The sequence below is a fragment of the Notothenia rossii genome (genome assembly GCF_949606895.1).
Source record: "Notothenia rossii genome assembly, chromosome: 10".
Taxonomy (NCBI): domain Eukaryota; kingdom Metazoa; phylum Chordata; class Actinopteri; order Perciformes; family Nototheniidae; genus Notothenia; species Notothenia rossii.
Genome location: NC_136908.1, coordinates 49735865 through 49758565, shown reverse-complemented (window position 1 = coordinate 49758565; position 22701 = coordinate 49735865). Strand labels below are relative to the sequence as shown.

At 39.6% G+C, this 22701-nt stretch overlaps 1 protein-coding gene across 11 annotated transcripts in view; it reads left to right on the top strand.

The window, feature by feature from the left end:
• Positions 1-22701, top strand: part of magi2a (membrane associated guanylate kinase, WW and PDZ domain containing 2a) — a 211754-nt gene that overhangs the window by 139518 nt on the left and 49535 nt on the right. For all 11 annotated transcript variants that reach the window (XR_013803216.1, XM_079653965.1, XM_079653962.1 and 8 more), the window contains exons 3-6: positions 2190-2309; positions 7038-7253; positions 9829-10039; positions 13008-13087. Coding sequence is in view for 10 of the 11 variants with exons in the window: in XM_079653965.1 (XP_079510091.1) it covers positions 2190-2309; positions 7038-7253; positions 9829-10039; positions 13008-13087 (627 nt within the window). In the remaining variant the exon portion in view is untranslated. The remainder of the gene's footprint in view (positions 1-2189; positions 2310-7037; positions 7254-9828; positions 10040-13007; positions 13088-22701) is intronic.

Sequence of the window (22701 nt, the reverse complement as noted above, 5' to 3'; positions counted from 1 at the left end):
GCTGCACTTTACTGAGGTTGAGAATCGCAGAATTGCACTACAGGATCATGACCTATATACAAAGGACCAAAAATTGAGAGGTATTGCGGTTTCCTCCTTTTAGAAATTGTCACCCGAGAGAAGTCCCCGGCAGAAGATGCTGCTAAATATAGTTCTGCAACATCAAAGGTCCTCTTTGAAATGTGTGTGTGTGTGTGTGTGTAGCTCTGCCTGGGAGGGAGGCTAATCTGACGGGTACACATGCCCTCATGCAGACAAACACAATCAAGAAACTCTCCGCTGGAGGTGCCACACACACACACACACACACACACACACACACACACACACACACTTTACACATTTCACCCTGCTGCTCATGTGCTTTTATAATCTCTTACAAATTACGCAGCCAGCAGGTTCCAGTTTGATGTTTTAGCTCTGAAGGTTGTCAACTGTTACTTTGGGCCTGGAGGTTTAAATAAGTGCATACAGGGTGCTGCTTGATTCCAAATGAAAGGCATGTTGGACAACTTGATTGCTTGATAAAGAAAGTCTACTTTCAGACAAATGGAAAAGATAAACCATCCTTCAACTGTGGCATTTAATAACTGATGAGCCAATTAAAAAGCATTTTTTTGTTCTATTCTCTGGATTTAACGACCAATTTATCAGCATATTACCAAGACAACTTTGGAACGACTTGGCAAGCAGCTTAATGACCTTGTTTGGATTCATCCCAATTTCTTAAATTGAGACCTCTTCTTTTTAAAGGCTGCTTCAGCTCAGAAGTGACAATTGTTTTTATCTAGACATCACTCCACCTTAATGTATAATACGGCAAACCTCTTCTGCTGGTTGATGCTGGGATTGTTGTGGCTGTGACAGCATTGTTCAAAGATTTGCACAGCAGTGACCAAAAGCTAGTGAACAATGATTCCTAAATCCTTCTTTATGAAGGTTGTGCATGAACATTTTTGCCGTCTAAAGTAGTTCATTGAAAAAATACCACAGTGCACTCTTAACATTGTCACGCACAACTCTTCAGGAGCACTTGTCAAAAGTGGTACAGATTCAGAACCACTATCGAGATACTTCAAAATGACAGTAGCTATTTTCTGACAATCTTTTGTAACTTTACGAAACAAACAACCTGAAATTGCCTTTCCACTCCACAATGTGTCAATTTGAAACCATTTCTAACACTTCCTACAAGTCTTACAAGCTAGTTACTTTCCCGCATACCTGACCTTTTAATAAAACCCTGTTTGCACCAAAGGTTAGTTTCAGGAACAGCTACTTTATGATGACTTTTCTTTGTGTACTTTAAGGTAGTTTGATAGTTAATTTAGTACGTAACATTTGGAAGTAACTCCTTGTTCTTCCTGTCCCAATGACTGCACTGTCCGGGCTTTGTTCCAGCCTTATGTAGTGATGCAGGAGCCTTTTCACTTAGCCATTTAAAGTCAAATCACTACACACCACCAACCAGGGGTGATCAGCGGCGCAGTGGCTCCCCTGCTAACTTTAAAACACACAGATGGATACTTTATATGCTGCAGTGAGCGTCTAACAAGTGCGTTTTACGGGCTCCTCTTTTAGTGTGAACAACCCTCGCTCAGATGTGAAAAACCCATTCCACACCTCGGGGGTAGAGTGCCTGCCTGTTATCACAGCCGGGATCACTTTTAACAAGTCTAATTAGCACACGGTGATGAGGAAGTATTTAGGAAGTCGTTTGTACCTCAGTTTCACCTCATAAATACTCTGACACGCATTGTTTTAGTGACTGAAGGAGAGATGATAGTGAGTTATTTCAAATGCTGCTTTTACAGGGTAAAGTATTTCCTTCAGTCCTGTGTGGCTGGCAGAACAGCCGCTCCTGTCAGGGATTCCCTGTCTTGCTGCCATGCAAATTGACTTGATTTCTCCTCTTGGTGTCCAAATTGCATCACTTAGCTCCTGTGATGGTACCTTGCCTCCCCCCCGCCCCCCCCCACCCCCCACACTCTGTGCTAGAAATGGAAATAAAGGAATAGAGAGGGCACTTAATGAATAATGCTGGGGCAGGGTCAGCGTGTTTCAGCTCTGGTACGTTCCGATCTTCTCTAAAACACTTGACAATGACTACTTTAAGTCTCCTCTCTTCCAGCAGTGATGAGGCTTTCGAAGCTCCAGCGGCTCTAACTCTTCTCCCTTATCTCCTGCAGGCACAACCAGGCAGCCCAAGGAAGGAGAGGTCCCGGGGGTGGATTATAATTTCGTGACTGTTGACCGGTTTGTGGAATTGGAGAAAAGCGGAGCCCTGCTAGAGAGCGGAACATATGAAGGTAAGGATTTAGTCAAGTCACGCTTGTGATTGTGGCCATTGCTCTTTGAGTTATTCCCCATTTTGTGGTGGAATGTATTCAGCAGTATGGCACCCAGGGCATATTTTTTCACTTTGAGTGACAGCTGTTTGAATGAATGCTGAGGCGGGCTCATCACTTCACATCCACACACTGAACACTCACTCTCAATTGTGCTTCCATCCATCTATCCATCTTGTGGCTCTGTGAAGTGTCATCACTCATGTTGGAAACTGACAGGAATCTTCTCTAAATTCTGAATTTAAAAAAGCCGGCACACACTCCCATCACACACTGAAACGTTGACTTTAATTAAATTGATTATTATAATTTGTTGAAGTCACTGTTATTTTGTATATATTGTTTGTTTTGCTTTTATTTATGTCTTAATGTGTGCATATGTATAAATGTGTCGGTTGATTGTGTATACATATTTGAATACATGTTTTTATATATCTTTGTTATTGTATTCGGGATGGTGGGAAACGGTATTTTGATCTCTCTGTCTGTACACACAAACTGACAGATTGACAATAAAGTTGACTTGGAATATGTCAACATTTTCACATACCTAATAATATTAAGTTGAATCGTAATATTATTGCTTTCAACTTACCTACTTAAATATGTTGATATAATACATTTAATAGAAGTCAACATTTCCGTTTTTTCAGTGCACACACGCACACACACACACACACGCACACGCACACACACACGCACACACACGCACACACACGCAGCACCTTCTCATTGGCTCTCCCTTGACTCAGTCCTTGAGGCTGAGCTGCAGTGGCTCTTCAGTCGCCTAATCTAACAAACAGACCCTATCTTTCCCCTCTCCTGTGGTCAAACGGGCCCGAGGCTTGGAATTAAACTAGAAAATAATTATGCAGCCCCTGGTCTGCCTGGCTGCTTCCAACTCTCAGGAGACCACCACCATTAACACATAGCAGCTACATTTCGTCTCTCTCACCTCCAGTCTAAAAAAATGTAACGGCCAATTTAACGGTCGGCCGCCGGACGCATTGTTAGATCCTTTACCCGATGGTAGGTGCCTTCCAGAGAGTTTATTCTGAGGTCACTCGGCCATCATTGAGCCTTTACATTTTTGTTAATAATGTAAAGGTCAATTAGCTTTGGAAGGGAGTTCAGAAGGGATGAGAATAACAAGCTACAAAGAACAGGAAGCTCTCAGGTTCACTTCCTGAGAAAGACTTTTCACTCCTGACTTCTCACTGTTACTCAGTGGAAAGAAATGCAGTCATATTCAAATAGAAAACTGACATCAATTATAAATTGTACACCTCAGTTGAATTTGTTGGTGCTTCAGGTTCGTCTAAAGGGCCGTTGTTCCAGGTGTTTGTCCGACACAAATATTTCAACTCCTTGCTATTAAAGGAAGTGATTTATATACGCTAACAATGGACCTTATGCTAGATAATAGAACTAATTTTCTTTTCTGTAACACTAGACGCTCAAGATAACACTTTCCATTTTCGTTCTCTATTGAAAAATATAAAAACGATCTAAAATAAAACGATAAAAAATAAAAAAAGATCTTGGCTCTTTGGAAGTTGTGATTTGAATAGTTATCAGGCATTTCTTTGATGTCTTTTCCAAGAATCATTTTGGGGATTTGTTAATTGAGATAGAGACTATGTCTGTCTAGACTGAAATCAGGGAGGCTGTCAGATGAGACATGCTGAAACTTCAAAGTCCAGGTTTCTGGGATGCTGCAGGTTATTTGAGTTCACACATAGACCACTTGTCCTTCTTTTTTATTCTCAGATGCAAATCAAAAACAGAAACAGACCTGCTTGTGTTTTTTAAATCTCATTGCCTATTCCTCCTGTCCCCCAAACAGTCTGAATACATTGAATGTGTCTCTAATTCTTGAGCCGAGTGCATTGGAATAATCTTCAGGAATTTGTACACACATTGTCTTCTCATGTCTTATATTTCTTCCAGGGACATTTTAGTAGATCTTAAGAGAGGCTACTTTAATCTAATAGCAAATGCTGCAGACCTAATAAGGGATAACTTAGGCTTTGACATCTCACTTAAGCACGAGGAACCTTGGTATTGTTGTGTGAAAACCTCCAAAATGTCAAATTGTCTGAATGTAAAAAGAGAAAGAAATTCTGGCCTGGCGGCAACAGCATTTGCCTTTATGTCACTGTGTTTGGTAAATGTTGGCACGCATTCTTAAAGTTACAGGAGCAAATATCAACTTTTTTTCTTAATTTCTATAGACCAATTTAAAAAGGAAATCTATCGGATGGAACAAATAATAAATTATCTGAGACTGATATATGTACCTTATCACCACAAATGAACACACCATTTTCTCCCAACCCCCTCTTTATCAATGTAGTCATTTGTTATCGTTTTTCTTTTTTTTCCTAATCTTCTTTCATATTTTCTTTGTATTTATAAACTATGTAGATTAAGCTGAAAGGAAAATGGGAAAAAAAACATGGCTAATAAGTTAGAATATGTTTGTTTAAGTGCTTACTTAAATAAAAAACTAAATTGTGCCTTTTTACACGCATCCAGATACAATCTGTTTAATTTGCTTCGGTTTTGGAACATCCGCTGCTGAATTGTCCACGCCACCGCAACACAATATGTGAAAAGAGTTGTTTTTGTTCTCATTGAAAGCAAAAAAAAAAGAAATCTAAAAAGCTAAACATTTGAATGTCTTTCCAAATAAAAAGCTCACAGTTACTCTTACTCTATTATCAACATGTAACCTGACAGCATTTTCCATCTATACAATGACAATTGAAGTAAAGTGATGTTGTTTAAAACAGGGAGTGATGGAGGCTGTTGGAGGGACAAAGCAAAGAAATAGTCAAATGTGAAATAAACATAGCCGATTGGATAGGGCTGTTGAGTCAGAGCCAAGTGAAGAACTACACTTCCCAGAGGTGGTTAGCTGGCTCTGACCAGAGACTGGAACTCAGAAACAAAGCGATTATTCAGTCAGACGTCAGGGAAATCCATGCATGTTCTGGTAAGAGATTGATATGCAGAGGAGAAGAACTTGGCAACAGCTTTTGGATTCCCCCCAAGAAAACGGGTGGAACCAGTTCATGGCGAGGAAGTCTTTGTTCGAAACCACACATTGTTTTGTGCTGGTTTTATTCCAGTTATAAATTGTAAGACATGATGTGATCTTGAGTCCCATCTTGTGTGTTCACATCAAGGACAGAGGACAGTCATCCTCCCTGTAGCTGGTGTCATAAAGCTTCTCTGACGTACTGTTCCCACATCTCTCATCCTGAGGTTATTAAATCTACGAGCCTCTTCGCTGTGCTTTCGCTCTCCCTCTTCACTCCCTCTCGGTCTCTTTGCATTTACATTATGTGCTTTCAATGTATCTTTAATGCCATGTCCTTGTATGTACTCATTCCCCTTTTAGTATTGTCCTGAAATATTGTCTTGTAACACTCCAGAGGAAAGGAACAAGACGATAAGAGTCTGCAGTCATGCTAGCAGCTTTATGAGGCCATACTAAGATTGTTTACAGTTTGTCCCTGTTCAAGTTTTCATTGTTGCTGTCATACTGCTGCAGTATGGGAAAGGTTTGGTCATTTATAGGGTTGGGTTTATACCTGTTGTTTATGAGATAACATCTCTTATAAATTGGTGCCAAATCAATCCATATGGGTTCAAAGCTAAACATTTCAAAATGAAATGCTAGCGTGCTAACATGCCCACAATGCCAATGCTAACATGCTCTTCATTAGCAGGTCATATTTACCAGGTTTACCAATTAGGTTTTACCTTTAAGCATGCAAACATTGCTCATTAGGACTAATTCAAAGTTGTATACCATTAATTGTTTTCCTGGTATCTTTCACAAATTGTTGGCACTCGATGTAATAGTTAAAGATTGAATACTGAAAGAACTGAAAGCAAAAACTCTCCACATTGTAGTGCTCGGGAAAAATCAGCAGATCAAGTAATTAAGATAACATATTGTAGATATATAATAATAATAGATTTATTTTGTTTGCACTTTTACAGGTGCTCAAAGACGCTTTAAAGATATAGTGAAAAGAAAAGAATAACAAATAAATATACATAGTTAAAGTCAAATTAAAATCAAGCAATACAAAAACAATCACACATTAAAAGCCAGATTGAAGAGGTGAGTTTTTGTAAGTTTTATATGTATTTATATTTTTTATATATGTACCAAATTTCACAGCAATCGATCAAATAGTTGTTGAAACATTTTATATTTTTGGTATTAAAGTGATGAACCAACCCACCAACAGACAGACATTTCTCATGCAGCTATCAAAATCTTAATAAAAATAATATAATACAATTCAATAAATAGATTATAATAATTATTATAATAAAAACAAACTTCTTCTTTTTTTAACAAAGTGTTTTTACATAGGAACAGAACATATTTAATCCACACACAATGCAATGAACTAAACACCAGCAACTAAAACAAACAGAAGGTAGTTTTATGTGACTTTATTTATATAAATAAAAACACATTATAGCGAGTCTAAACAGTGGGTTTTAAAAAGTGATTTTAAAGAGCAGCTCTGATCTCCTCAGGCAGGCCCTTCCATGACGGCAAAGGCCCTGTTTGGCTAGTTTCTCATGGTTAATTGAATAAAAGATATAAGCATTAATCTTATGAAGCTAAAAGTCTCACATCTCTCCCCCTCTCTGCTCCAGATAACTTTTACGGGACCCCGAAGCCTCCGGCCGAGCCCAGCGCTCTGCTGCTAAATGTAACGGACCAGCTGCTGCCGGGCGCCAGACCCACCTCCGAGGGCAAGAGGAAGCGTAACAAGTCGGTGAGCAACATGGAGAAAGCCAGCATCGAGCCCCCCGAGGAAGAGGAGGAAGAGAGACCCGTCGTCAACGGCAACGGTGTAGCTGTCACCCCAGGTCAGCCCCGAACACGACCTCCTCAGGCGCCAGCAGCCTCACATTGACAGCCAGGGTTAAAGGTCGCGCTCCAGATCAGCCCGATCTGCAGCAGCTCATCGTCCTGTTTCAAACTGAGCCTCAAGAGTGGTCGCCTAGCAACAGATAGAGTAACAGATTGCTTTTTTACATAGTTTTCCTAGAAAATGATTTCATGGCAGATTATCACTTTTAATTGGCTACAAAAATATCTTTATGTGCAATTGAACTGCGTGGTATGTAAACTGTGGATTATGATTACCTCTGCAGACCGCTCAGCTCTTGATTAAAGCGTTAGTGCCGACTCTTTGCAGCATTTGATATCATTCATTACGTATCATTATCCAGTCCAGATAGCCAGAGGGCATTCAAACACATCGCTGTCCTATTCAACAGGAGCCTGCGGGCTCTTTCAAAATCAACAAGGACTTGTTTTAAGCTTCAATATTAAGTGTTTTCTCTGGCTTGTTAATCAGCTGTCACCAACCATTGTTATCATGTCTGTTAATGTGACATTTTACATAGCACACAAAAGAGGATAAATAATGGAAAAATAAGAAATGTTGGTTCAAATATAAAAAAAAACGTGGTAAATTATGCACTGACTCCCTAAAACATCCTAATCTATCTTTTGTAGTGTTTGTATAAACATCCTTTTATGCACACTGGTGAAAAACGCTTACACACACTAACTATGTGAATGCATCTTATGATCACATGAATAGACCGTGATAAAAGAGGCTTTATGCGTTAGATTTTCGTGATTTCAAATCTAAAAGCATGCTTAGGTCCTGTGACTGTTTGAGCCTCAGGACAGCGAGTCCCTTAGAGCACGGCGCGGCGGCACAGTGTTCGTGCTGCCATCACAAGGAGGTTTATTAGAGGAAGAGATTTTGGTTTTCATATCGCAGGGAGCTCAAACAAGGTAGGAATCTTCTTTTGTGAGAGATAAACATGCATGCAGACATTTATATTACTGTAGACTTTCCTATTGTAGCCTTTACAATACAATCATTCCACTTAGGAAACTTTATCATTAAATATCCCAACTTTTCCAAATGTTCAGAAAGTGCTAACCTTAAAAACAGAGCATCAAAATAGCAATTTTTAGTTATTGTTTTACAGAATAAGAAGTACAAAGATATATTTTACAACTAACAAAATATTAGAAAATACTGTTAAAGTAAATGTAACACATAAAATCTAGGGTTGGATTGATATTAAAGAACAAGAACAACAACTTTATAGACAGTATCCAGATGTTTATGGAGTGCTTTATATGATCAAATAAGAGAAGAAATATGCATTAAAAACATGATTTACTCCAAATGAAAAATTACAATATCAATGAACAAAGAGGTAAAAAAGCAAACGTCTAAGATGACTTTTTCATTGAAAACTATAACCTAAAAAATGACATGAAGCCTATTCAAATAATCACATTTCCATAGGTTATTTAATACAAGATAAACTTGATCAAAAGCAAAGCAAGTATATTTATATAGCCCATTACAAGACAAGCAATTGAAAGTGCTTTTCAAAAAACAATAAAAGCAATAAGAGACATTTTACATTTTGACAACAGTTATTAAAAAGCCAAGAGAATACTATTAAAACAAGCTTAATACAAGAAACAAGTTGCAGTGTAAGATGAATTATTATTTTAATTGTTATAAAAGGCAGCAGCAAACAGAAAAGTATTAAGCCTGGATATCAAAGAAAACGATGTGTTTGCCCTCTTCAGGCAGGAAGTCCAAAGCCCTGGCGCTCACGTTTAAACTTAATTTAGGACTACATATTCTTCAATTTAGGATCTCATTTAGCGCTCTCAATTAATATGTTTTAGAGAAATCCCAGTGTCCAGGGCCTCTGAGCGTTCTCCAGCTCAGAGAGAGTGCAGGAAACATGTTTAGCTGATGGCTATCGACAGTGCTGATGTGCCAGATGACTCGGGGCTCTGGGTTGTGCAGCGAGCCATGCTGGGTGTGAAAGTGTGCCGCTGTGCTGGGCTCAGAAGGAGTTCTGTCTGCAGATGGACAGAGTGTATGCTGACCAGGAGAGCTGAATCAATAGGGCCCAGCAGGCTCCGTGATCTGAGCAGATAGCCCCCTCGCTCCTTCCCTCCCATAGATTATCTCTCAATCTCCTGCTCTCACTCGTCCCCTCTCCACTCTCCTTTGGGAAGCCCACACTCATTTCTCTTTCTTTCATCAACACTATATCTCTCTCTCTAACACATTGTGCCACAACCCAAACTTTGGCAGCCATCTTTATTGTCTCCTCTGCTTCATTCCACTTTCTGTCTTGTTAACCTCAATCATTCCCCCTCCAGCCTTCACCTCACTCCCCCGAGTCACAGTTTCTCCTCACCTTATTTTAATCATTGTTTCCCTTTTTTCCTCTTTCCACCCTCAACCCGACTCAATCTTTTCCCTCCTACGTCTTTTTGTCTTCACTTCACCTCCCTTGTCTTTCAATCTCCTCTTCCCCCCCCCCCTTCTCTCCTCCCCAAGCGATAATGTCTTGCATGACTCATCGTGCTTTCTTGTCACCTCAGAGTCGAGTGAACATGAGGACAAGAGTACAGAAGCCTCGGGGGACATCGCCCCACAGAGTGTCCCAGCAGAGGCTCCAGCAGAGGAGCCCAAAGACGACGGTCAGTCCCCGAAAATAACCCTCCTCAAACCAGAGGAGAACGACGAGCTAGGGCTGCTGCCGGACAACTGGGAGATGGCATACACCGAGAAAGGAGAAGTCTACTTTATCGAGTAAGTTTCACACTGACATGATCTAGGACTACTAAGTGTCCGCTGAGGAAACCTGCACATATTTTAGTCTTACACCAACTGAAGAAGAGTGAGATTTGATTGACCTTTCCCGACTTTAAAAGCAATATTCATCGATTTTATAGCCACCTAAAGGCAGCACAACAATCACATATTATCATCTTGGTAGATGGCGATTAGTTAGCAAAGGGTACCTGTTACATCCTGCAAACAGCCCCATTAGCATTCGTTTGCAGTGCCTGGTTAATCTAACCCAATATATACTCTACTTCTCGCACTGTACTTTATATCCAATGACACTAAGGGTTATATAAGTTATGTTTGATTGGCCCTTATCATTTGAGCCATTGTTGATAGATATATATATATATCTCAACAATGGCTCAAATATTTGTGCAGATTTTGAGCTGTACACAACATTTGTAATTCAAGACAGCCATGTTATCATTTTTAAACAACTCGACGAGTCAAGTTCAAGCCTTTTTAAGATCACAAGGTTTGGTTGTGTTTTCTGAACAAAATAAAAATGGGCCAGATATTGGGGCTATATAACATTAAAATGTACTTTTGTATATTCCATTGTGTACAAAAACACACAGGGGTGATAGTTGATGCTGGTGGGTTTACTGAGATTTAGATGTCCTTAAAATACCTTGCCACACAGATATACAAGCTCTTAAGTTGCATTCACTTTAACTGAATCTTTTTATCTTAACTGTTTGCAGCTGCAGTTAGACCGTAGAGGTGACACTTTCTTACATAACAATAATGGCGTTGTGTTTTTGCAGTTGTGAAGGAATTGCGTGTTCATGGATGTGGATTCTTGTGAAGCATCAGCCAATGAAGCCATAACAGGAAATGAACCTGCTATGGAAATGTTTTAATGCATCAATAGGTCATTCCAGGCTTAATGTCTCTGTAGCATTGATTGAATCCCAGCACACTTGAACGCATCGCAAACTGCTCTAAGCCGCACAGGAACACCAGACTGAGAAATGAGACGGCGTGATTTTCTCCCCGCCAGGCACATGTTGCCTCTTCGTGTCTTCATGCTACAGAGGCAGACTTTTAATTCCCTGCATTGCAGACAACTCACCATCTGTCTCCTCCCCTAAACAGTCAAACCTCACGCTCCCACACACATCAAGCACATTACACAACTAATGCAGTTAGCCCACCCAATTTTGTAGCTTCAAGTTTTTTTTGTCTGTGCGTATGTAATGGCGTGCCAAAGTGATAGCGGCTGCCAAGAGGATGCTTGCCTTTGGTTGGCCTCAATATGAGACCACTTTGTTTATACCTGCAGCCCTTGAGGAGAGGAATAGAGAGAGGGATATGATGGTGGAAGGAATAAAAAGTGATTAAAAATAGTTAAGATAAAAATAAGAAGGTCATAGGAAGGACTCAAAAAGAGAAGGACTAGATATTTATACCGTAAATACTAATAGAAAGGAATGAAAAGCAAGGAAAATAATGAAATTAATTCAAAAGAAGGCAAAACAGACTTTATCAAACATTAAACTTCACTTTATCTGGCTTTGTTTTTGGCGTCGGCCTTAATGTCCCACTTTATCTATGTTTAGAAATGAAAATGACCGTCTGTCAGCTGGTGGCTTATTATTTTAGTGCTGTTTATCTTTCTGTTATTACTTTATACTCATAAATAAACTCACAATAAATCATGAAGATGTGTGATTTGAAAGGTGTCTTTACCAAACAACCCTACAGCTCTATGGAGCTTGTCACTCTTTTTCACACAATTGTTTTGGATTTATGGCCTCAGAATTCAACTCAGTTCCAGCTACAGCAGACAGAAAGAGGTAAAGAAAGAAATGTGAACATATATTGTAAGCGGTATGAAGCCAAACATGTCCTAAGGAGTTGGTGGAAAGCCAATCAGAGCTAAGATATTGAATAGAATGTGTCAGGTGGATAGAAACGTGATTCTAAATACATGCTAATGTTGCTCATCTACTGAATATTAAAAATGGTTTGCAAACACCCTCACAGCTTTATAAAGTGATAATATGTGAGAGCAGCTTGTCCCCCTGATTCAGCCCAAAAACATAAGTTATGCAGTCATTTAATTTTATCCTCGCAATTTTGATTATCAACCATGAAGATACAGTTAGGAAGCTTAACAGCTGTGTAGATGAGGTCAAAAGAAAAATAATTGGTTAAAAAAAGAGGAAGCCTGAGCAATTGCGCCAGGAAGTGGGGAAGAAGACACTTTACGCCCTTTGCCCAATTTGGCAACAAGGCTAATGTGATCCTTATCGCTAAATAGCCTCTAGTTATTCCTGTCTTGGCTCCCATGATCTGTGTTTTTGAACTGCAAACACAATTTCCTTTGGGTAACAAGTTCAAATGAAATGTCTTGAAAAGAACAAGGAGGCCTTTTTACCCCATGCCTTCCTTTTATCTTCTCACCTCAGTCCTTTACTCTAGGCATTTTGTGTACACCTCCCCTGCATTACTGTCATGAAGAATGGAGGTCATTGTGGCTCCAGAGCTTCAGACGGCCTTTGGAGATGAGCAGAGTTTCCCTGGCACATCATATCTGATCTAGATCCAGCTTTTCTGCCCAGGGCTCTGGATGAATCTGCCAAGCCCACAGCTGTTCCCCTCCATTACTCCCTCAGTCACACCTCTATCTGTTCCTGTCTCTTCTCCTCCCTTCCCCCTGTGTCTGCTAATGAGAGACAGTAAGCAAATTAAAAGTATCGATTGCCATTTTGTTAACCTAAAGCTCTTTTTTCGTCCTTCCCGTCACCTTTTTCTTTAAAGGCAGGCGAACAAGGCAGTTTCATCTTTCCTCTCTGAAATGATTCTCCAGCCGAATTAAGAATCCACCAACCTCCTTCTCTTTTTCTGCCAAGTCTCCTCTCTCTCGCCATCTATCACACTCCCTCTCACTCTCTCTCTCTCTCTCTCTCTCGTCTCTTCACAGCCACAACACCAAGACAACATCGTGGCTGGACCCGAGGCTAGCCAAGAAGGCAAAGCCGCCCGAGGAATGCAAAGAAGATGGTGAGTACTGCGTCTTTATCTTCCATTTTTCCCATCTTTGTGATTTCCTTTGCTCCTCGTGTTCATACATTTTAATTACACAACTTCCTCACAGCATTTATTTTTAAATACTTAATCCTCGCCTGTTGATTTGACAAGATGCCTAGTGAGATCATTCCATGCAAGAGAGTTCATTGAAGGAGCATTTGCTGGCGCAGGATTTTTATTTTTAAAGCTACACGGTGACAGTGTTGGTGTATGTGTGTGAACTTCAGTCGACGGGGAAAGGAAGCCCCGTGATTTATGTGTTTAAAGCCCAAGTCCAGAGAGACTGGAGTTACAAAGACTTCTTTATTCTCCACTGAGAATGATGTGGAGTGTCCTTTTCCCCACCCACATACACGAGAGACACACACCAAAAAGAAAAGGAGAAGGATGAATGTCAATGCAGCGGGTTTATAAACGAGAGTGCATATACGAGTGTGTGATCTATCTCGCTCACCCTCATTTCCCACTTCCCCATTCGTCTTTTATTTATACGTGGACCAAAGGAGATTCATCGCCTGAGTTATTGACAGGGAGGTAGTGGAGCTGAGTAGAAGGACTTGATTTTGAAACGATAACACATGAGAAATGAATGTGTGTCCGTGGGAGTGTTTCAGTGTATGTTCTCTACGGGAGGGTGGGGGTATTTGTGTGCATATTCCTGGTAAACGCTTAACCACAAGGATAGGGTTTCTCTAAAAATACATTTAGCACCCAGACAGAGGGACAGACGAACACTCCCGCACTCCTGAGTGTTTTCCAATGACTCTTCAGATTGGCTTTAACCTGCCCGCTGTGTTAGGACCGTTTGGTGAGTAGGGCTGCAACTAATCATTGTTTTTATTATCATTAATCCTTTTATTTGGATTTAGTTCCTATACCCAAAGTTTGTCTTAAAACGTAAAGCATCATTGTATGCAACTTTTAGTTTTTGGATGCTTCTAGCCTTGTAGTTACTCCACAGGTGAGCCGTGTACAGAAAGCTTTAAAAAGTGATACCTTGACATCTACAGAGCACTTTCCGCATTCATATGTTTGCCTGGGCATACAGCTTGCAGTGTTGTCTATGGATGTCTTTGTCATCTGTGAGATCATCAGAAATATAATGACCAAGGTACTTCATCTCACTGCACACAAGGACAATGTTGCTACTGAGAATAAAATGAGGAAATACAGCCTTTTTATCCTCTTTACTTCGCACAATCATGATGCTACTCTTCTTGGCGTTATACTTAATATTAAAATCAATGCCATACTGGGAACAAGTCCTCAGAAGCTGTTGTAAGCCAGCACTGCATGGGGAGAAGATGATTAAATCATCTGTGTACATAAGGTGGTTGACAACAGTAGCACCGATGACACAGCCAGTTTTACACAAGTTCAGTTTCCTAGACAGATCATCAATGTACAGATTAAACAACAAATGAGATAAGATCCCACCTTGCTTGACCCCATTACCAACATACAAATGTTCAGACATAGTATTGCCCCACTTCACCTGCATAGTCTGATGTGCATACCAAAAGGCTAAGATCCTTATTATGTACTTGGGTATCCCTCTCTGGCACATTTTGTCAAATAATTTGAAATGATTCAGTCTATCAAATGCCTTGGAAGCATCAATAAAACACAGAAACATGGTGGAATTATGGCTTCTATATTTTGCTATAATGTCTTTTAAAGCAAAAATACACATTCTGTTGATTAAAATACAACAACATTCGGATTTGGATCTAAAAATAGACCCTTTAGGTGCTGACTTCATGATTACATCACAATGTTAGCTGGTGGAAAATCTAAGACTGAAGGCACCTCAGAATAGAAAGCTAAAGTTACCTTTGGTTACAGAGGAAGGAGTAATGCTCCAGTCAGTGTGACATTTATTTACATACTTTAGAGATGACAAACTGTGATTTGAGTTTCTTGCCGACTGCAATATCAGCAAAGCTCTTAAGCTAGCCAGTGTTTAAGATGTGTCAAAGTTAGCTATTATTAATATTATGCCTCTACCAATGCTAGTGCAACAACAGAACATAGTTGTTTGTGTTAAATGAACAACTATTGGATGGTTTTCCCTTATTTCTTGCAGGCATTAATACTTTGGTTATCCTATGATTTTTGTGTTAGTGCCACCATTTTGACATGTGTGCTTTTGACTCAAATGTTTTGCTAGCTTTTGGATGAATTGCCGAGTAGTTCAGAACACACATTCATTTTCTTAACAAGATAAATGTAATAACCTTGTTGAAACCTTTGCATCTGTTTTGCAACATTTATTGCACATTTGAATTTGTCCAATTCCCAAGATTTTTCTGTCAGTCTAAGCTGTAGTTTGTTTTTGGAGCTAAATAGCTAATGTTGGCATGCTAACTGGCCCAATTAAGATAGTGATGATGGTCCTCTAGCTTCCTAACTTTAGCACATTAGCATTGTGAGCCTGTTAGCACTATGCCATTAGTATTTAGCTCAAATCACCGCTGTGCCCATCTACTCTCTCAGCGTGGATAATACCTGAATCCCAATTTGAATTCCTGTACACGTTTCCTACCTGGAGCAGAATTGAGGATACTTCAAATGTTAGGAGGTGTTTTCAGAAACTATTTGACTGCAGTGAGATGGAACTGAGTGAAGGAGACATAGGACCTGCCTGCTCTGGAAACATTTGCACTGCGTTTGGTGGCATTAAACACAAGAACTGCTTCCTGTTGACACATTGCCCGTTTTATCCCTCCAAACAAATTACCTTCCCAATCTCGCATTTCATTTAAAGTACCTCCTGTGTACTCGCTGAATCTCTCTGTTTACTCTCAATCTTTGGACATAAAAGGAGAGACCTCGAAGCTGAAATGACACAAACAAAGACAGAAACTCCTTTGAGGAATTATTAGAAATTTCATTTTGCTTTTATCTCGAGCCCATCCAATCCTGTTTATTCACCAAAGACACTCCACAAAAGGAGACGTGCTGGTATTTGTGAGGACTGCTATTGATGTGGTTGGGCGACTGATCCGTTTAGTCCCAGCTGAAAATAATGTAGAGCTTTGTGTCTTCAGGTCTTTCAGTGAATGGACACATATTCCCTTTATGTCATCAGATGTAATAGTTGCTATTGCTTGTTACTTTGGGAAACCAAAGCCACTGGGACAATCGATGCTTATAATTTAGATCATTTTCTTCACAATCTATGTCAGATGGGGTAGATGTCTAAATATAAAATCATTGAGCGGTGTTGAAGGATAATAATAACAATTTGTTCTGTTTTGGTTATGCCTTTTTTAATAAACAAAAATATTTAGCATTGCTATGATTATGACTCTTACAATGGTTCGGTTGGTTACCCTTTAACTATGTTTTGAAAGATGTCTTCTTTTCCCATACATTCTGGAGGTTTGAAGTGATGACTGAGTATAGTATACCTATCTTGTAGTGTGTTGTTCTCTGTATTAACTCAGTGTTAAGCTCCTTCTTGACTGTCGGCACTGAAATTGTATTTCCAGTTTAAAGGTTGTTGTGTGCGCAGCCATGTGAGAGGTGTGTTGTTCCCTCCAAACTTCCACAGTACAGCAGCTACCCCTGAGTGCTGAGCTCAGTTAGTGCGAGAAAAGCTGCCTCTGTAAATGTGGTATTGATTGGTGGAAAAGGTAGACGTGCGAGTCCTTGCTTGGACCCACGCCATGCTCTGATAAGCGCTAACAGGATTGCAGGGTGGAATCTGTGAGCTGTGACGGGACAACAGGCTCAGAGGAGGAAGAGGAGGAGAGCAAGAGTATTAAATGGGACTTTGATTATGGAGGTGAACGCACACAGGTGCACAGTAAAGACCAGATGTGGAAGAAGTATTCAGGTCATGTACTTTTTCATTCTCTCTAAACTACTTTTGTTTAGAGGTCAACCAAAAGTTTTTTCGATTTTCCCAAAAATGTATAGAAAAGCTGCTCATGTTGATCCCCCAGGGCAGACATGTACCAATCAACAGCCCTCATAATAAAGGAAAGCTTCAAACATTCTAGGTGAACAAGGCTAAAAACCTTGAATGTTGGGGCAAATTCTCCTAACAAATGACTTTCAAATGTACTTCATTGTCAAAATTATTGTTGATTTGTTTTTACAAAATGTAATTAAAACACTGAAAATTAGGAGTAATAAGTTTAGTATTTTTCTCGTGAAAACTCGGTGTTAGTCGATATAGAGTTCAATTCAAATACCTTATATGTTGATATATACCTGTGCATCTTATATAAGACACATACTATTTCTTCACCTGCTAAACACTTGATAACTGTAGTGAAAGGAACAATATTTGAATGTCTTGATAATGACATACAGTGGATTTAAGGTAGCATGTTATGAACCTCAAAGCTTATCCTTAAATGCAGGTCTTCACTAAATGTGTTCGCTGCTGGTAAAGACAACGTGTTCCCTCTCATGTTGAAAGCGGGTTGCAACACATACAACCAGATTGTGTCAAAATATGCAGAGAAATGCGAGTTGGGCTCAGCACGCTCATTCCTGCGTCTTCAAAGGAGCGATGGTTTGACACAGACGTCGTGTAGTTACATAACCTCCATATTCCTCTCTCTATTTCTGCCTTCGTCTCTCCCACCTCCACGCTTTTCTTCCGTATCCATGTTCCTCCCCCCCTCACTCCTTTCCTCCTGTCTCTTCCTCCTTTTGTTCTAATAGACGAATAAAAATAGATCAGGCTCTTTGTAGAACCTCACTGTTTGCTTTTATATCCCAAGTATTTTTTTTTTTCTGTCCTGCCAAATATTTGTTGGCTGGTATAAAAAAAAAAAAGTAAACCAAGCATGCCCAGTGTTTCCTCTCTGTAGTCTTTACTTTTTCAGCCTGTTTCCACCTCAGGTATATATCATATATCAGGTAGTGAGAATCCCCCTGATAAAACTGACAAAACCATATCCGTGTTTTTCATCACTATTTCAGTATGTTCCATCAGCGCGTGCTTCCCAGAAAGCACCGTATACAGTATATGAATGAACGTAGACACATAGTGACTTTGATGAAGCTGAAGGATTTTAATTGTTTTACAATTCATTCTCTTTCTTCCGTTTCCCAGCAGACTCTGCTCCTGTGAAAATAGAGAGCACTAAACCAGACATGTAATTACATTTTGATTATGTGAGGAGCTTCACAGGGAAAAAGGTTATTCTCGTCTCTCACCGACTAACATTACACCATCATGCTCTCTCCAGGGGGAATATGGTGGGGCTTGTGTCTTACTCATTTTTCTTTCTTACGTCTGTGTTTAAAGAAGCTGTCCTGTATGTGTGTGAAGTGGCTAATCCTGGGTTTGAAACCTTCTGAAGCCACATGGTGATGGTGTCCCACACATTATCAAAAAGCACACACAGAAATACTGTTTAATTAAGCTTGGAAATTATGATTTATTTAACAATAAACTCGAGTTGACTTTCCAGAATAAACTAAAATATCCAAAATCCAAATATTGCTAATGTGATCAGGCAATCGTCAAAATTAAGGTGACAAAAATAATGCGCTAATTACTTGCCACATGACATGATTTACTATGGAATTATGTGTCCAATAATGTGGTCGTAAAACTGTAGGCCTTTCGACATCCAACTCAAAAAATCACAAGTGTCTTTGTTCATTTTACAAATAGTGTATGTATCAAAACACAAGTATACTAGATCACATAAGTATCTTAACAGTTTGTAAAATAATATTTCATAAACAACGCTATAACTCAAATATATCTGTCAGACATTTCAGTCATAAATCAAATGGCTGTTAATGGCTCCAATAGTGTGTGTTTTTGTTCTCTCCGATATCCCATCCCTTGAGTTCATGTCGAAGCTACGTTGCAGTAGTTCCTCTATCCTGAGAAACGTCATCTCTTCTGTTCACTCACTTGTCCTTTCAGCCGGATCAGTGGGAGATAGATGTTGTGATTTTTATGGGATGCAGGACGCTTTTTCAGGGGACACTGATAGTGAGTCCACACTTTTCACGGTGTGTGCAGTCCTACAGGTGAGTGATTACAGAGGGGAGACGCAGCGCCCTCCTTCACCTTGAGACTCCTGCAGGGGGGGGGGGGGGGGGGGGGGGGGCGGAGCTGTCTGTAACATGATTGATGGGTATATTTTGAGAACATCCCCAGCAGAGCATGCCTGAGGCTTGGAGAAGATTGGAAGGAGGATTCAAATGAGTGTGTGACAGGTGTGTGTGACGTGTGAATGCTGAATTCCATGTCAGTGTGCGATGTGTATATCTGCTGCAATGTATTTTGTAGAGTCCCTCTCCTGGCATTGATTAAACCCCTAAAAACGCCCTGAAGTTCCCTTCAAGCCCTAAAGATAGCTTAGAATAACTCAAGACCCTTGTCTCACTTACAGCCAAAATCCTGTAGCTTATTAGTCTGTCCAACAACAACCATTGTTCTGCAAAAGTTTGAAACACTACCCCAATGAACCGGGTGACATTTTAGTATGTGGGGGGGGGGGCACAACAGCGGTAATTAAAGTTTAAAAGTCTCAAAAATGCTACAACTACTGTCACAAACTGGATGAATGTGAAGTGTTTTGTTAAAGGAGGATGAAAGCCTAATTAAGGAGCACTATTGGAGTGACTTTGATGGTTATTGGACTCAGGATTAATTCATTTGGATTCCCGCTGTATGAAGAAATTAAAGGACGGCGCAAGTGGAAACAATTCACAAAGGGATTAAACTGTTTAAAACACATGCTCAAAGTAAGCCGGATTTTGCCGATGTGTTTATGTGGATTCAAAAGTCGTAAATAATCTACAAAATGGAGGAGACCGATCTGATCGGAGCAACTGTGACAAATAATCCAACTGAAACCGGCATGGACAATGACTATGTTTTAAAAAATACGCTTATCCAGAAAAGCCCGGTTTGGACACTTTACGGGCAGAAGAAACATTTCTATTAAAGAAAGAATTATACATTTCTGTGTTTTTATGCCTTACAATTATATGTAAAAAAGAAAAAAAAAAGTCTAAATGATATTTGGCCTCAAATCATCTGAGGCCTGGGCCCCCCCTGCAATCTTTGGCCCCCCCAAGGGGGGCGCGCCCCCCAGGTTAGGAATCACTGCACTAGAGCACCTAATATGTATTAATCCGCAGCTGTAAATAGTCCCAGACCAATGCGATATTAACAGTTTTGGGAAATTGTTGAGCCTTGTTGTTTAATTTACATATGATTTTGAAAAATGTGTCTTAAAGCATCCCAAGTGGCCCCTACTGTACATCATATAGTTATATAATGATCTAAGCATCTTTCAAATACTACAATCCTGGAGTGTTTCATTACCACACAGTGCTAACTGCTGTTTCATTTCTAATTTACATTTCCAGAAAACGTTTCCCAATTCTTATCAAAAGCAGGTAATTGAAAACTCCCAGAGCACATGGAGGTGTTCAAACGTGTCCAATCAACACTGTGAACACTCGAAATGTAAATGAAAATACTAAAGTTGAACATTGCTAAAAACATTTAATTGTTGTTCAAACTAAATTACTACAAAAAGGAGTTTTCTGTTAACGAACTAATAAATATTCATTAAAACTGTGATACAATTACGTAAGTAGCATAAACTGTATGATAATAGATTTCATCCATCATTTCCTACTTCTGTTCCATCCCCATCTGCCTAATCTGAAGCAATTTAACATTTTGAAAACCTAATTATGCTCAAATTAGCATTCACATCAGTATTTAAGACAAATTGAAATCAAGCAATTCAAAGCTAACAGAATTTTGTAATTGCTTTTTACGCCACTGGTCGGACATTTTACTCGTATATCATTTTCACATATTTATATTCCTTTTAGGCTAATTGAGTTAGACATGAGTTGAATAAAATCAATCTTAATAATACTTTTTATTAAAAACCAACAGAAGGAAGCTTTTATAAAAACAATCCACTTTACTTAATTTCTAACACCTCACCAAATGCGCTGTGCTCCACTTGTGGCCCCACAGGGACGGGGACAGGGTTTAGTAGAGCAATATTTCAGATGGAAAGTGGAACAGGAGAAAGTATGTGTGCAGCTGTACGTTTAATTTTTTTGTCACATAGAGCTCGCCAAATAGAAGCAGAACTTTGGAAAAAGAAGAAGAGGAGGAGCAGAGAATAAGTGCCAGGTCACAGTTCAGAACGTCCCCTTCTGTCCCTGCAATGTCCTGATAAGCTACAAGCCTGTGAATTCAGTCTTTATTCTACAGCTTAACTATTGTCTGCTCTCTGAGACCAGTGGGACTGTGCAGCGGAGTTAAAGTAAGGACATGCATTTCTCCAGAGAGCAGGTGCATTTTAGCAAGAAAACAACTGTTAGAAGAAAAACTGTAGCTATTGAAATGCAGCAGAGAACACAATAGGAAAACAGGAAGTAACAAAAATAACTGATTTGTTGACTTTGTTTGTCACAGTGGAGATCTATTGGCTTTTTTAATCATTTTCTAAACAACAAACTGAGAGCCTTTTTGCCAGTGGAAAACAAAATGCACTTATGAGAATATTTATATGTCAGTGTGTAAATCTGTCCCCTCCTCCAGCCTCACAAATATTCAGCTATGTGAATATCTCAATATCCTGAGCATGTTGATTATGTCATTCCAAAAACATGTCCACATACTGAGCATGAGTGAGCATATGCAGTAGCTTCATTGCACAGGCCGTATAGATAAATATGTGAGGTTTGGCATATACTCATTTCAAACCTTTATTTATCCAGGTGAATCCCTTGAGATCATTGATCTCTTTTTCAAGGGAGACCTGCTCAAGTAAGTTCCACATGAAACATAAAACAACAGAACAACAAAAAGGACATCATACAGCATCATTACAGGGATTACAATTTACAATAACTAACCACATGAACAGGTGCCAACAGCATCCAAATGTGTAGCATCCAACCAAGCTTTAAAAACATTTAGTGGCACCAGATTGCTCAGTTTCCATTTATTTTGCAGACTGTTCCAAGACAGAGGAGTTGCGCATTTAAATGCTATCTTCCCTAAGACAGTAGCAGTTGGCTCATTCAATAAAACCACAGCATGCGATCTCAGGCAGTAGCCACTTACAATTCGCCGTGAGATCAGGGAGCAGATGTAGGATGGAAGTTTCCCTAACATGGCTTTGTATATAAAAATGTACCAGTGACTGAGCCTCCATACAGTTAGTGAAGGCAAACCAAAATGTATGCCTGCCCCTGTCTGTGTCGTAGAGTAGATTGTTGACTCTTAAGTAATGGCCTCTGTGAGATTAATAGCAGTCCCATCTCAGGTGAAAGTTGACAGTGGTTAATTGTGAGGAAATCTTTGGTCATCAATCTAAGATCCTAGACACATCTATCGATAATTTAAAGCTTGGAGATCGAAAAATCTGAGAAATTTAGCAGCAATGTGACTGCTGCTTAACCCACATCTACTACATCAAGCATCATGTAATAAAACTGTCTGACGCAGCACAAATACAAATAGCTAAAATAATACCATGTATTTATTTACCGTCGATGTACTTCCATGGTATCATTTTTTTGTTTTGAGTTTGTATTAAAAACATTGTGATGATACAACTCCG